The sequence below is a fragment of the Chlamydotis macqueenii genome, chromosome 2 (assembly GCF_036417535.1).
Source record: "Chlamydotis macqueenii isolate bChlMac1 chromosome 2, bChlMac1.mat, whole genome shotgun sequence".
In the NCBI taxonomy this organism is placed as follows: Eukaryota; Metazoa; Chordata; class Aves; order Otidiformes; family Otididae; genus Chlamydotis; species Chlamydotis macqueenii.
The window spans coordinates 16796142-16811487 of NC_141557.1; the positions used below are offsets into that span (position 1 = coordinate 16796142).

General features: G+C 35.0%; 1 protein-coding gene across 1 annotated transcript in view; it reads left to right on the forward strand.

The window, feature by feature from the left end:
• Window positions 1–15346, forward strand: part of LOC104474489 (outer dynein arm-docking complex subunit 2) — a 75031-nt gene that overhangs the window by 27321 nt on the left and 32364 nt on the right. Inside the window, exons 8-9 of the mRNA XM_086741600.1 lie at window positions 817–1059; window positions 8853–8967. Of these exons, the coding sequence (XP_086597726.1) occupies window positions 817–1059; window positions 8853–8967 (358 nt within the window). The remainder of the gene's footprint in view (window positions 1–816; window positions 1060–8852; window positions 8968–15346) is intronic.

The following is a 15346-nucleotide window of genomic DNA, read 5'->3' on the forward strand; positions in this document are numbered from 1 at the left end:
GTGTTAAGAATCTTCTAAGTTCTCAACAAAATAAACTTAGAAAACAACCCTTGTTCTATGGAGTAATGTCCTGTTCTAAAGGATGAACTTCTGAGGTTTAGTATGCATCTGTTTGTAGGGTGGGACCTCCAGTATTTTTAAAAGCATATTTTTTGGTTTTTGGTACCAAAAGTGCTATGGAAATTGAGGGAAGTATTAATATAGCAGTCAGTTCAAATTGATCTCACTTTATTACTTGATCTCAAAATGGAATCTTACATAGTATAATAGAGATGTAATAGAAATGTAGGTCTGACCTTAGGAAAATGCACTTCTTAGGCCTGAACTGAGTATAGAACTGGTCAGGGCAAACCCTCTAAAGGCCAACATCTAGTGAAAAGTAAGGGTGGTCCTTTGGTCCAGAGAGATGAAGAGGGTCTGATATACTACTGCTCTAGCTATTGTTAATGTGTCAGGAAAAAGTACTGGGAGTTAGGATGCCACAGTACTTGCCAGTCTTCCAGTATGCTTTCAGCTATTTATAGATGTTGCATCCACATGTCAAGTTTTAAAAAACTCTCAAATTACTCTGCAGATTCCTAGATAGATAAGTTAGAGAAATATATTTTAAAAGATAGAGTAAGAAATTATGCTGTATGTCACACTTTCAGGAACCAACTGAAGTGGTTTACCTGTATTGTGATTTCTTCAGCCAGGTACTTTACATACAGAAATGAAACATTATACTTCAATTATAATTACACATTAAATATAAAATTAAACTTATAACAGTAACACACGGAAAATAACAACTTTTATTTTATTTCTGTATTTTAGATTTCGGGAATATAAAGCTGTAGAAGCTTTGGTAGGACTGCTCACTGACCAGCCTGAAGAAGTTCTCGTAAATATCGTTGGAGCACTGGGAGAATGTTGCCAAGAGCCAATAAATCGAACTCTTATCCGTACGTGTGGTGGAATACCACCTCTAGTGAAGTTACTTACTGGAACTGATCAGGCACTTCTTGTGAATGTCACCAAAGCAGTGGGAGCTTGTGCAACAGAACCTGAAAATATGATGTAAGCTATTCATATTCATAGCATTTTAAATATTGAAAAAATTTTCTTTAGTAATTCTGGCACAAATATACTCAAGTGTAATCCGACTTTAAAAGATATTATTTTTGTTGTTTTTCAAGGGCTGTGTGGGTTAGTTAGATCCTACTGTAAAATGTACTATATGTATTTTTAAAAATTGTTAAGGAATATCTAGAATGTAAAGCTTTTGCATCTTGGGGAAAAATCAGATAAACCTTTAGTAAACTGTTTTTTAATAAAGTTAAAATTCAGAGTTAGAGAGCACCTTTTTAAAGTGCCTTATGATAGGTACCTGTTTTGCCACCTTCTTTTACATCTGTTTTTAAATTATAAAAAGTAGCCTAAATTATAGAAAGTAATTCCAGAAGGAAATGTACACACACACTGTCATGAAAAAGAATTTGAAAATCTTTAAAGTACAGTATTGTTTATATTTTATCTGTTTTGTCATTCTCCATGGTTCCTTTTATGATCTCACACTCTTTTTTTTACCCTTTTCTTCCCTCTTACTCTTTTGCAAAACCAAAGAAAAGACTGTCTTTTTACTGAGAGTTGCTGCTCTCTCTGGTTTTGTGATGTAGATTTGTACAGCTTACAAAGATCCTTGAGTTTTATGATTAAGTGTTCCAGTTAAATGTTGAGGTCGGCATTTACTGTGCTTACCGTTCCCTTACAGGGATATTTACCTCGAGATTCTCGGCATATTTTCCTCCTTATAAATAAGAAAGGTCAGAAAGAGAGTTTTATTAAGCTCCTCCTGTTCTGATTTGCGTAATTCACTTGATATTCATATAGCAGTGCAGGGGATTCTTTTCCTGAATAGGGCTTTTCTTTTCATGCTTTGGCTGTCACCCAGTGGCAAAAGGCTAGATGGTACACAACTGTAAACATGGGTTGTGTGAACAGTTAGCCATGTAGCATAAAAGTATACATAAATGAAATCACTTTCACAACATATCTTACTAAAAATGAGCCTTTAGAGTAATGTGCTAACCTAACAGAATTAATATTGTAAATCAACTGAGAAATTTAAATGCCAATAAACATAAATTGATATTTTTAAAACCTCAGACATACTCCAGTACTCAAGACTATCACTTGTAGTATCCAGTGTGGATATCTTCATACCGGAATGTGGTCAGTATAAGCACCAAAAATAACACAAGTTGCTGCTAAAATTGTGATGAACAAAGTCCATCTTGTTTTTAAGAAGGAGAGAGTACAGATTGTTTGATAAAATTTTATGGAGTTTGCAAAGAGTGGACAAAGGGATGAAATACCAAATTTGGTTCATATGGAAAAATTCTCTATTGAAAGTTCCCCACTTTTAATATGTTTAAAAAAATATTTTAAAACATTAACAAGTAAGCAAGCTCTTAGATCAAGAGTAGAATATACCTTTTACTACTACAAAAAAACCTGTTACACAGAAATTATTATTATTATTAGCAAGACTGTGACATGTGCCTGATGTATTGTGCTATTTAGACTTGTAGTACTAGAAGAGATAATGCTGCTAACTTTTCCCAAGGTGTGATTCATCCAGGTGTGGATAAGTTTGATACCAATCTAGTAAAATATTTAAAAACAATGCTTAGTTAAAACATTGACACCAGTGCAACTAGTCACATGTTTAAATGATTTCTTGATTGCGTGCTCTGCCTCTCACAGGGTTAACATGTTAGATTCCCAACCCCCTCTCAAAAAAAAAAAAAGGGACATCCATTCCTCTCCATGCTCCTCCTCTCAGACCAGTAGAGCAGGAATTGAAGTTGTAGCTCCTCATCCAAACTGCTCTCCTCCTTTTTGGGAAGAGTACATCTCCAAAGACGTGAAGGATACATAGTCTGTAGCATCACTTTGTTCCATTTACATAATTTGGGACTAAAACAATAAGTAGTCTTGCTAGAAACTACTATGGAGCTCATTCTCTTTCTTAAACATTTTCTGAAGTTCTTAACCAACAGGACACATCTTAACAAGAATGTGGAGATGTGCTACATTGACGCTGACTGGATGCCAAGTACCCATCAGACTGCTCTGTCACTCCTCAGCTGAATAGGGGAGAGAAAATATAACAAAAGGCTCATGGATCGAGATAAGGACAGGAAGAGGTCACTCACCCACATACTGACATATTTTCCTTGGGGAAAATTAATTTTATTTATTACTAATCAAATCAAAATAGGATAGTGATAAAATAAAACCAAATCTTAGAGTACCTTCCCCCACTCCTCCTGTATTCCGGAGGATTTCTCTACCTCCTCCCCCTAGCAGTGCAGGGGGACAGGGAATGGGGATTGCGGTCAGTTCATCACACATTTCTCTGCTGCTCCTTCTTCCTCAGGAGGAGGACTCCGTGCAGTCTTCCCCTGCTCCACCATAGGGTCACTCCCATGGGAGAAAGTCCTCCATGAACTTCTCAAATGTGAATCCTTCCCATGGGCTGCAGTTCTTCACTAACTGCTCCACTGTGGGTCCCTTCCATGGGGTGCAGTCCGTCAGGAACATACTGCTCCTGCGTGGGTCACCCAAGGGGTCACAAGTCCTGCCAGTAAACCTGCTCCAGTGTGGGCTCCTCTTCCCATGGGTCCACAGATCCTGCCAGGACCCTGCTCCAGCATAGGCCCTCCATGGGCCACAACCTCCTTCGGGCATTCACCTGCTCCAGCGTGGGTTTTCTCCATGGGCTGCAGCTGGATCTCTGCTCCACGGTGGACCTCCATGGTCTGCAGGGGGAGTTTCTATGAATGATTCAAGGATATGTAATGAAGAGGATGGAATTAATATAAGAAATAAAAAGCTGAGCGTTCTATGACACAGTGCAGTTAACTTCTAAGGGAAATATTGTACATTTATCATATGTTCCATGGAGGAAGCCTGCACTGACAGAGAAGACTAGTAGATCGGCATAGGTAAATCTGCAGCTTCTGTATATCTTTTATATATTTTATCTCTGTCATGTTCCCTAGTTGACTGTTCAACTTCTACAACTACTGAGTGGAAGTGTAGAAAAGTACAACAGTGTTACTTTTCTGCACCAGCCCTTTACTTTAAGGCAAGTTCAAACAATTAAGTGATTTTTATTGACTCGCTTGAGCTATGTTAAAAAAAAAAGAACAGCAGCTGGCTTCTCTCACAGCAAAAAAAAAAGTTGTTTTTTTTTTCTTAAAAAAGCATAGCTAGATGACTGAACTTCCTTACTATTATATGGAAAGTGTAAAGCTCTTCTCCATACTCAGTCTGCTGCACTACCACTGACAGAGATGCTGCTGTACATTTTTTATGTACATTTGTCTTTTTGAGGAACTTTTTACAAGTCATTCTTTTTCTCTTACTGAAAGCAGAGGACTACTGCCTATTCTTTAACTGCCACTAGATTTTCATTTGCCCTTTTCATTTGAAAACCTATAGACTTAATCTCTAGCATTCAAAACTGAGAGTTTAGAATCTTATAAACTAAAATGTACAATTATTTTAGCCAAAAAGATGGAATTTGAGTCATTGGTATATAATGCCAAAGCAGTCCACGGCAACTAGTGAAAGTTTTAAGAAACATGCTGAATTGTGGTTTCAAAAAAGAGGGGATTGCATTCTACTAGAATTAAACCCTGTAATCTTACCAGTGAGCACAATACAGAGTCAGTATAACTTTGTTTATTTACATTTGTATTTGTGGTCTAAATTGGCAGGCAATTAAACTAGACTTCTCAAAAGTTCTGGCAAATAACACAGTTAGAGAAAAAATTATAGATATGACAAACAGATGTCTAGGCTATGTGTATGCATGTGTGTTTAAGCAATACATGTTGAAGTTTCTACTGGAAATGTTCAATATTAAGTTCGACTTTGAAAGATAAGTACTATTTCAGATTAACAGCTTTGCTAGTTTCAGATATATGTAAAAAAAACAAAGTAAATTTCTAGAATTTTAACCCATGTCTTGCACAGACATCTCATGATGTTCAATGATGTCATGATACCAAGGTTCTTAAGTGAAATAATGTGAAAAGTCTTTATTGAACAGTTGTTGACTATAAATAGACAACAAAAATCCTTTACAAAATTATCTTGTTAAATTATCTGCACTGATCAAATAGCAAATACCAATTCACTGTAACGTGAGATTTCCCAAGGCTGTCCTAGACACTCCAGAAATCTCTGAATGGGTTTTATTGCATTAAAATTATTTGCCTATAGGACATGTTCTATATACACCATATGTCAGCTGTTGTGTGTGGAAACCAGGAAGATTATTTGCTCATACACCTTGCAGTTGCCTTTTTGTAGGAGTGATGTCAGCTGCATACCCTTCATCTCTGCTCTAATCATGTCTGGCAAGCACAGGAGTGCATGACAGAAGTGTCCCTTCACCCCAGCTATTTCTAACTGCCAGTACAACTACTTTTGATCTTTTGAGTAGCAGAATAATTTACACCTTGGTCCAAATTGTATCGCTGATCAAATAACAGTTCATGACAAGGCACAGAGCCACTCAGAAGAGGTGGCCGCTGGTCATCTTGGTCCAGGTCTATTGTGAGATGCCTCTGCTATGTTAAGGTATAGAGCAACAATAATTCAGAATCTGGGCTCTTGCGACTGAACTCTGCATATTTATATATTGTTATCTACTTACAGTGAAGCACCAGATGACAATTACCTATAAGAAAGTTTGCGTTTCTACTTTGGGTGACTTTTGTGCCTGTTAAGATTTTAACAATTAATAGTGTTCTATACATCAGATACATTACATACGTGTAGTTCAACTATTCTATAAAGTAGTTAAATATTTGAACTTTAAAATATTAAATATTAAGATTTTGGATATCAACTAAATATGATATTATTTCAGCTTTTGTGAGATTCCCTTCAGCATTCAAAGGAACTATTATGTGTCTTTATTAAAAGAACTGTCCTTTCACAGTCCCAGGAGTGGTTGTTTAATACAGGTTTAACTGTAGTTTAGTTTTATCATAATAATGTAAACAAATTATGATAAAATAGATAATTTAAGTTACTGTAGCCACAGTGACTAATGTACTAGCTATGAATGAATAGAGAATTGAATGCCAACCGAAGTAAATTTTAAGGTATGTTTGCTTGTAGTTATTGTGCTTATTACAGCAGCGTGCTAATAAAGTTATAATAAATTTTGTGAAGAAAATCAGATACAAAAGCTATATACAAAAGCAAATCAGAATATTGTTTAGTGTAACGCCATCAGAGCTGAAATTTCAAGATTATAGGTCTATTTTCCCATCTCTTTCTTTGTTTATTTGTAAAGAAACCCAAACGTTTATTTTTGTCCACTTTAAAAATGAGTTTTCACATAGAAAGGAAACTAATGTCTAAGCACTTTTATAGAGGAAACATTTTTCAGGGCCATTTATTTTAGTGTTCCCTTTGCTTTTATAGCAGACATGCTTGTTTAACACCCAGTTTCTTCATCTGCTACATTGTGCAGTGAAACTACAGAATGATAAATAATTGAACTCAGAAAGGATTAGTCACTTGTTTAGCAATGCTTTCTTTAATTGGTAAATGTATGTCCTCAGCAAGATGAAAATAAAAGAGTTTGGGCTTGTAGGGTGATTACACAATGATAATTCTTCAAGTATGAGAATTTAAGAGCATCATTCTTGTATGTAGAGTTCTCTTCATATGAGTTATTCTAGTGTAACTGAGAGAAAGCAGTAATCAGTGACAAAAAACGTTCTTTGGAGAGTTGGATTTTTTGTCTGTACTGTTTTTTAGTTTGATTTTATACATGTTAAACGGTCAGAGGACTACGCTTTCAAATATTCTGAGCTGTTTCTGTTGGGTGTAAGACAACTGGTCTTCAAGCAAACGGCAAAACTTTTCTTTAGAAAATGAACCATAGAGTGAGGCTAGTTTACCTTGAAAAGCTGAAGAGAAGACAAGAAAACTTAGAAGAAAATGAAAGTAATCTTTAAATTGAAAAGGAAGCTTTCAAAAAAATAGAAAGGAAAGATAAATCAACCTAGAGGTTGTTTTTTAAAGTGTAATGGAAAAAGCTGGGCTCAGTGTTCGGCTTCTATCTCTTGATTTTTATATACCGGTTGGAGATGGGTCATTTATATTTGGCCCCTCTTGGGAGGAAGTACCTTATGTTGGTAAATGGTAGTACTCTACTTGACTAGAAGAAAGATTCATGAGTTCTTTTTTAATTAATTCCAATGTAAGAAAAAATTCCTTGTGCTTTCTGAAATGACAGGAAGTAATGTTAAAATTGCTTAAAAGTATTGGGAATTTGAAGGGATTTAAAAGCTTGTTTTCAAGCTTTTACTTAAGCCATCCTTTCTGTGTTGAACATATATATAAAATTATGTAATTTGTGATGTTTTGATCTTGGTGTTTCATTTTGATGAGCTAAGATTTTTTAATTTGTCCTTTGAATGATTATTTTCTTGCAATTGATTTAGAGCTGAGTCTGTAAACTAAGCTGTATTAAAATTAGCAGATCTTAAATAATTTATAGGATCTCAACCATAGCTTTTGCAAACAAGTATTATTTTGAAAAACATAGTTGTTTAACCAGTCTGCATAAAAGCGTTATGAATAAAATCCTTGGTTATTTAAGATAGAGTTCATGTCCTTAATTATTTTTTCTGCTTCAAATGATGGTAGGATTACATACAAAACTGATTTTATAATTAGTTTTAAAATTTCATGGCAAACCTATATATTGTGAACACAAATTAAATGGTTTATGTGATGTTTTAAAGCACAATCTGTATTTAAATTTCTCTTATACAGTTAAGGATGCAGACTAATTTTATACAATTCAATTTTTACTTTTGAAGTTAGAAAATGAAGGTGTATTTGCTTTTCTTTATCTTCAGCTCATCTTCTTTGGGTTTAACATATCTTTTTGGAAAAAGGCATGTTTGTAAAGGCTATTAAGTTTTGTTTGACTTTCCTTTGCATTTAAGGTATTCACTGGAACCTAATGTGAAGTTATGATCCCCAAGTCTGATTGATGTGTAAACATAACACAGATGGTGTAGAGATGACTCTGATGATAATTCATTTTTCAGCTAGTCACAAAGATACTTTGATTACAGTGTGTTTAAGTAACAGCACAGTGTTCAGTGTTAGTCTTGTTGGTAAGGAACACATGGGAAACAAGTTACATGTTATTCATGCCCAACAAAGGATGCACTGTGGTGTGACCATTTTAATTTCTAATGCTAAATTAGAAACATAGTATTTTTAAATATGTCATACAGTAAGGTAAATACATTAGGCATAGACTGAATAAAAAGTTAAGTTCATAGTTTTGGGCATAAATATTTGTTTTGGAAAGTATTTGTTACTATATGAAAGAAGCCAGTGTGCTGGAATTCAGATTTCACTTTGCATGCAGATCATTAAAAAGTCACATGCTTGTTTCCACGTTTATATGAGTTCTGGTTATAATGTAGTTTACTTGACTTTATCTTCTGTAAGCATTTTGAATGACAGTGCTGAGAAAAAAGTAAACAGCGTTAATAAGATTTAGTTAGTAAACATATTCTGTCTTTACATCATTTGTTCACACCCATCTGCTATAGTAAGCAGTGTTTACTGACTATGTTAATGGTGATCAGCTAACAATAAAACACAAGCGCTTGCATAAAGTGAAACAGTGTGTTAAAGAAAGTCATACCAATATTTATTAAAGCAATATTCCAGGCAAACTGATATAATTTAAAATTTAACATAGTGTACTCCATAAATAATTATCTTTTTTTTTTGGTCTGTTTTTCCAATAGGATAATTGACCGTCTAGATGGTGTTCGTTTGTTATGGTCATTATTGAAAAATCCTAATCCGGATGTTCAAGCAAGTGCAGCTTGGGCTATCTGTCCTTGCATTAAAAATGCTAAGGTAAGAAAGTATTTAAAGTAATAAGTTATATATAAATATTATATATATATATATAAAAATAAGTTTTATATATAGAATATATATATAATACATATAAGTTTATTTTATATATACTCACATATACTTTTTATATTCAGATGATGTCCAGCAATATTTTGCTGTTACTAAAACATTCTCTTTATTTCATTCTGTTAACTGCTTTAAAATAAATGATGTATACACTTTCAAAAGTGCTTCATCTAGCACTCATTATAGCATTCTGTTTTGCCTTTACAGTGCTTACTGTATTTGGAAAATATATTTTAGTAACTTATCAGGAACTAAACTTACTGTTAGCAAATAAAGCATGCTGAAAATCTGACAACACTGAAAACAGAAAGCTTCTACTCACAGGCTATGAATAGCACAGGTAGTTGTAGTTGTTCTCCACTATGAGGTACTTCAGCTGTGTTCTCAAGAGACCGTCATTTGGTTTCAGAGCATATTTCAGACTTGGTGCCAATGTAATCCTTAGATTTTCTGCTCAGACTGCCAACAAAAAGTGCCAGTTGTGAATAGTGGTTGTTGTGCAGGTCAGTTGTGAACAGAAGACTGAGCTATTCATTTATTTCACATCAGTTTCCAAACAGAGATAAAATGGTGAGTATAAACTGTAAGTCATGTTCAGTGAATTCTTACCACTGACCTGTGATAAAATAAATGGTGAAGGTCTTGTTTCCCATTAGAAGTTTCCTGGAATGCTAAGTAAACTTTTATTCTTAGTCCTTGTACAGTAATATCTTCCATTTCTATTTAACCTCTATATTTAATACAGCTTTTGCATTTTCTCTCTACTGTACCACAAATATATAACCTTCTGCGTATCATTTGAGATTCTGACTATGTAAAGAATGGAAATTCCTTCAAGTGCTAGATATCCTCAGCATCCATTTCAGGCAGTGTTTCCTGTTCGAAACTGAGCACTGTATGTTTGCTGTTAATTTATATCGATGAATGGATGTAGATGCAGGTGTATGGATGAAAATATTGTGAGAACATTTGATCTTGATTTTTATAACTTAAGTATTTTCTATTTCTTCATAATGGTTTCTAAAATGGCAGCTTGCTTGCTGTTTTCCAAGCATACTGCTTCTTCTGAATTATCTTTCCATCTTTTGAAAAAAATATATACACTCTATTATAATAAAGTTTTTTGTTACCTAATGTTGGGGTGTATACATGCCTCATCTGTCAAGATATGACTATATCTGCCTCTCTTTTGAACAATATTGCTACATCTGAATGTTAAAATATTACTTTATCTTGGAATTGAGGTAAACTTATTATATGTAAGACTCTGCAATCTGTAGTGCCTGATTAGAACTCCACATTGCTAAAGCTTCCACTAAAAGTACTTTTTTGGAACCTAAGGGGATAGAGGACAGCTACTGAAATTATAGACTACATGGATTTTTTCTTGTCGTTTTTCCGCTGGGTATTTGATGAGTGTAAGCTATGTGTAGCCATCCTTAGTGTAGCCATCCTTCTTTCATCTCTCCTGGCTGCCTGCTCAAATGCTAATCTGTGACCCCACAAAGAGTTCTTTGTGTGTGACTGCGGCCGAGTGGCATACTGAAACAAACCTACCAATAATACCCTTTCCTCTGACACTGAATGGAAAGAAATATGTATAAAGCAGTGATTATAGACACACTGTGGAAGTGCAGTAGCTGTTTCTATCTAAATAAAATCCTGATTTTTTTTTCAAAGTTAATAATATTCAAGAATTTACATGATCTTCCAAGAAGCACAGTTTGGTTTTTGCAGTGCTTGATTCAAAAGCAGTAATAAGTGTATGACTTTAAAAGGATTATGTGCATTCTGGCTTTTCCAAGCCTGTGCTTGGGACTGCAAGACATGTTTCAAATAGTTGTGAGCTTGGAATCTGGATCTGTTTTCTTCTTGTGTTCTTCTTTTGTGGAAGTTGTAGTGGTTCTCTTCTGTAGCGTGGAGATTCATAGATGGAATAGAACTTGTTAATATTATTAGCAAAACAACTAGTTCTATTTTTCTGGACAGACGTTTTCTGTAAATACAAGTTTAAAGTTATTTTATATGATATTTATAAAATCTTAGAAGCAAATCTACCATACTGATAGGGCTGTTACTGTCATAGTATGTGAGTGCATTATTATCTCTCATGCACTTACTCTCACTATAATCTTTTTAAGATTGAGAAGTCTACCATTTCTCTTTTACTGTTAAGGGGATGAGAGTCACAAAAGGCCAAGACTTGAATTCTCAAGATATTTAGGTGCTAGCCAGTTTTGAGCTTACAGCTCTAGCTAGTTTGCCTGCTGTTAGACAGGAAGTTAATTGCAAAGGGAGCAGAATCCAAGTTCCCGTAACCCTAGATTGTATATGTCAACACTTACATTATGGTAGCTGGTTCAGAGTACTTCCCATAGAACAGCATTGTAGCAGCTATGGCTAAGTTATATTGTTTGTTACAGCAATACAATATAGGTCAGTGATATTTGATCCATGACAGATCTAAAACTTTTAAATAGAGGTTATAAATTGTACACTGTAGTACATAAACTGTTACAGCTCTGACAGCTGTAATATTGGTTTGGTATCAGTCGTCACTTCTGTATGCCAGCATTAGTTCTAAATATTTTTAGCCTTAAGACTTTCTTGCAGAGTGATGATCTTACAGGTAGACTGGCAGTGATATAATTTGGGTGGTAGGACTCTCCTGAGAAAATATGCATAGCACTTGTGTGTGCTACTTGTGAGTGCTACTGGTGAGGTTAGACAAATATCTCATGATTCTGGATAAATTAGTTCATACATTTCTTTAAAATATAAGACTTAAAAAGACAAAAATGTAATTTATTCAAAGGAATTATCTTAATAGAAGCAGATTCTTATTAATTAGTTCCTTACCCCCAAAAGGAAAAGTTACTACTGCAGGCACATTGGTAATGACAAAATGTAAGTGCACTGTCCAAGAAACACAAATGATTATGAAAAATGGCTAAGAAAAGTCTACTCAACTCTGTTGATGTTGGAACAGCAATATTTGGTTATGATGCTTCTTTGAAAAGCAGTATTTATAGTGTTCTCTGAATGTCCATCAGTCCAAGCAGAAAAATTTAGAGAAACTCTACAAAGATGTTATTTGGCCTATTATAAAATTCATCCAAAGGCATTGTGCCAATAAGAGGAACACTGCCAGCTTGAGTTTGTATGAAAATACCTATTTCCTCACAGTGTAACCTTTAAATAGTAGTATGTTTTGAAATTAAAAAAAAAAAAAAAAAGTTGTAGAGGTTATTTTCCATTCTCATATTTAGTAGAGTTTTGGGTGCACACATTAGAATAGGAATGGTAATGTCAGGCCTCCTCCTTTCCTCTGTCTTTTGTCTGAGCTTGTGTTTCAGCTTTCAACTTTCAAAGTTTCAGTTTTAGTTTTTGTTACAGTTACAGCTATAAAGGCTTTCTTAAAGAACTTCAGGAAGCCAGCTATGTACAAAGTCTGTCAAAATAATTTAAGTAAACAGTCTGAGACTGGGGATTTGAGGGAAAAGAGAGGGAAAGTTATTCTATTTTCTTAAAATGACATCTCACACTTTTCTGATAAAGCATGATTTTTCCCCCCCAAGCTGCTGCATCCCTTTCAGCTCTGCAGTGAAATTTCATGGATGTGATGAAGGATGATCAGCCATCTGAAGTTGTCTGTGTGTTTCCAACATATGGAGAAAGAGAATGTCCATGCTGACACACACAAAAAAAATAACAAAACCAAAACTGAACAAGGTTTAAGAGGGAAGGGTCATGAGATGGGTATGTGTGAAGGTCAAGTGGCCTTCTTGCAAAAATATTATATACTAAGGAAGTGAATCCTACTGGAGCCAGCAGTCTGGAGTTAACCTGTAGATGGAAAATATGCTGCTGATGACCCATGCTATTTAGGATTCTTACACGGATTTTGCTTGTTATGGAAATTTTAATGTAACCGTATGTATAAAACCACAGAGAAAATTTCTTTATTAAAAGTAACAAGGAAGGGTAGTTGAACTTGGAAATTCTTCTGGTATTTAACAAATAAAATTATTTACTGTTTTAAATGAATTAAGATGCTTTGTTTACACAGTTTACTAATTTAAAACTGTAGTGTATAAAGATCAGTCGTGCCCCATAATGCCCACTGTTCATTTGTTTTGTATTTTAAAAATTTTACTTAAGTAGTACCAATACATTCTTTGGTTAAGCCTATAATGTCAAAATTCCCTGCTTGAGTATGTACAGCATTTTCCAGTTTCTTTGTTTTCCTTGCTAGGTTTTTTGCAATTCTATGCAGAAACGCTGGCAGTTCAAACTTAGTGATCTTACCGCTCTCTTTCCATTTTCCTATTTGTTTTCTCTAGATATTATAATTTTTAACATAAATCAAACCTACTTCTCTATATTTTTATGCAGTTTTTAATCTCCAGTGTCTGGAGATTGACTTTCCAACTTCTAAGCATTTGTTATGACCTCAGCTTCAAGAGAGTCCTATAAGAGAGACAAAAGGGAATTTTTGGGTTGCCCTTCAACCCTTCCAGAACACCAGGGTCCTTGGAGATTTAGGAAGCTCAGCAAGTCACACGTGACTTGGTGAATCCATAGCTGGCTGCCATGCTTGCCAGGTTGCATGCAGAACCAGTCTATCCAATTATTCTTGACACAAGATGCCTAAAAGTTTAGTGAACCAACTGTCATTAGGAGTTTGAGGCTACTATAGATATGTTACCCTAGAGATCCTGAATGAATTGCCATAAATTGCCCTGAGGTCCTTAATGTCTACAAATATAGGAGTCCAGTTCTTGTAAAACACATAACCTGAAAGCAGAAGGCAACTAAGAGCCTAACCCGTATCTCCCTCATTGTGAAGCCTCAGGTCCTAGGTTCTGTGCAAAGCAGCTGCCTGAAAGCTTGGAGACCATAAGAAGCCAAAAAGCTTAGGAGCTCCTGGAGACCTGGCTTTCCAGCTGTTTGGCAGCCCATCAGGCAAGGAGTCAGGGATTCTGCAAAAATCAGAAGCCAAGCAGCCTGGCAGGCTGCTCACCAGCCATCTGGCTGACAAGAGAAAAGATGAAGAGGCACGTTGGTAATTTAGCCTGCCTTTCTGCCTGGTTTCTGTCAAAACTTTTCAAGAAGTCGTTGTGTTCTTATGGAAGGTTTTGGTTCCATTCCATTAGCATTTTCTGATGGAATACTGTTCCACTGGAAAATATTTGACCAGCTTTCATTGTAACTTAGTTTATAATAGCTACACATGCTAGTCAACAGCTTGTCATGTAGCTTTCATACTTTTAAATTAGACTTGCTAATTGGATTTTTAAAATCTATAAAAAGTTTAAGCCCCATTGTCCTCACAATTTTTCTTTTTCATCTCTTCTTTGTTTTTCCTTCTTGTCCGTCTCACTTTTTTCCCCATCTTTACCCTCTCACTTGCTGCATGAGACTTCCATAGATTTTAAGGCAAGAAAAGAGCACAGAGATCATTGTGTCTGATTTGCTGAGTAATATAAACCAGAAAATTTCAAGCAATCATTTTATCTAGAACAGAAGCTTTCGATTGAACTATAACATATTTTATACTTCATACTTGTTCAGATTCTCAGTGGTCTCTAATGGTAAGTGGTACAATATGATTGCTTTCTCATATAACACTTTAATTTATGGAACCATGCCAGAGTTGCAGAGACACAAACAATAATTGTTAAAACAATTTATTAGTTTGTGTTGTCACTGCATTGATTGTTTACCTAGAGTGTCCTCAGAACATTCCAGTCTTGCATCTCTACAATATTAAACTACATATTAGTGATAACTATCTTTTAAACATATTAGTAATTATAAGACATTTTCTTAGACACTTATTTGGATTCAATTCAATCCAAAACCAATGCAAACAATGTTTAGCTTTTGCAGTTATTCAGTGTTATCTGTTTCTCATGCTTCCATTATTAAAATGCTTTTCAAAATAATCTAAAGCAAATCATGATGTTTTCTCTACTGTGGTTTCAAAGGACTTTGATATTAGTAGTTTCATTGCTTCTGTGAAAAAAAAATTAGGATTTTGGCATTTACCCAGGACTGAACTTCAGTGAGAGTTGTGAGGATGGCAAGGAATAGTAGGTGTAGTCTGCCAGACTGAAAAGTAAGGAAAACAATAGACAAAAGGACTACCAGAAGTTGTGTGAATGACTGTAGACTTTTTTTCCTCCCCACCATCTTTTAGGGAACACACATCGCGTGCTTTCTTGGGCTGTATGCTTGGCTAATGGACTTTGCTTTTGTTTCTTGAAACTATCAATAGCGATATACTTGCCAAGTATTTAACTGTGCG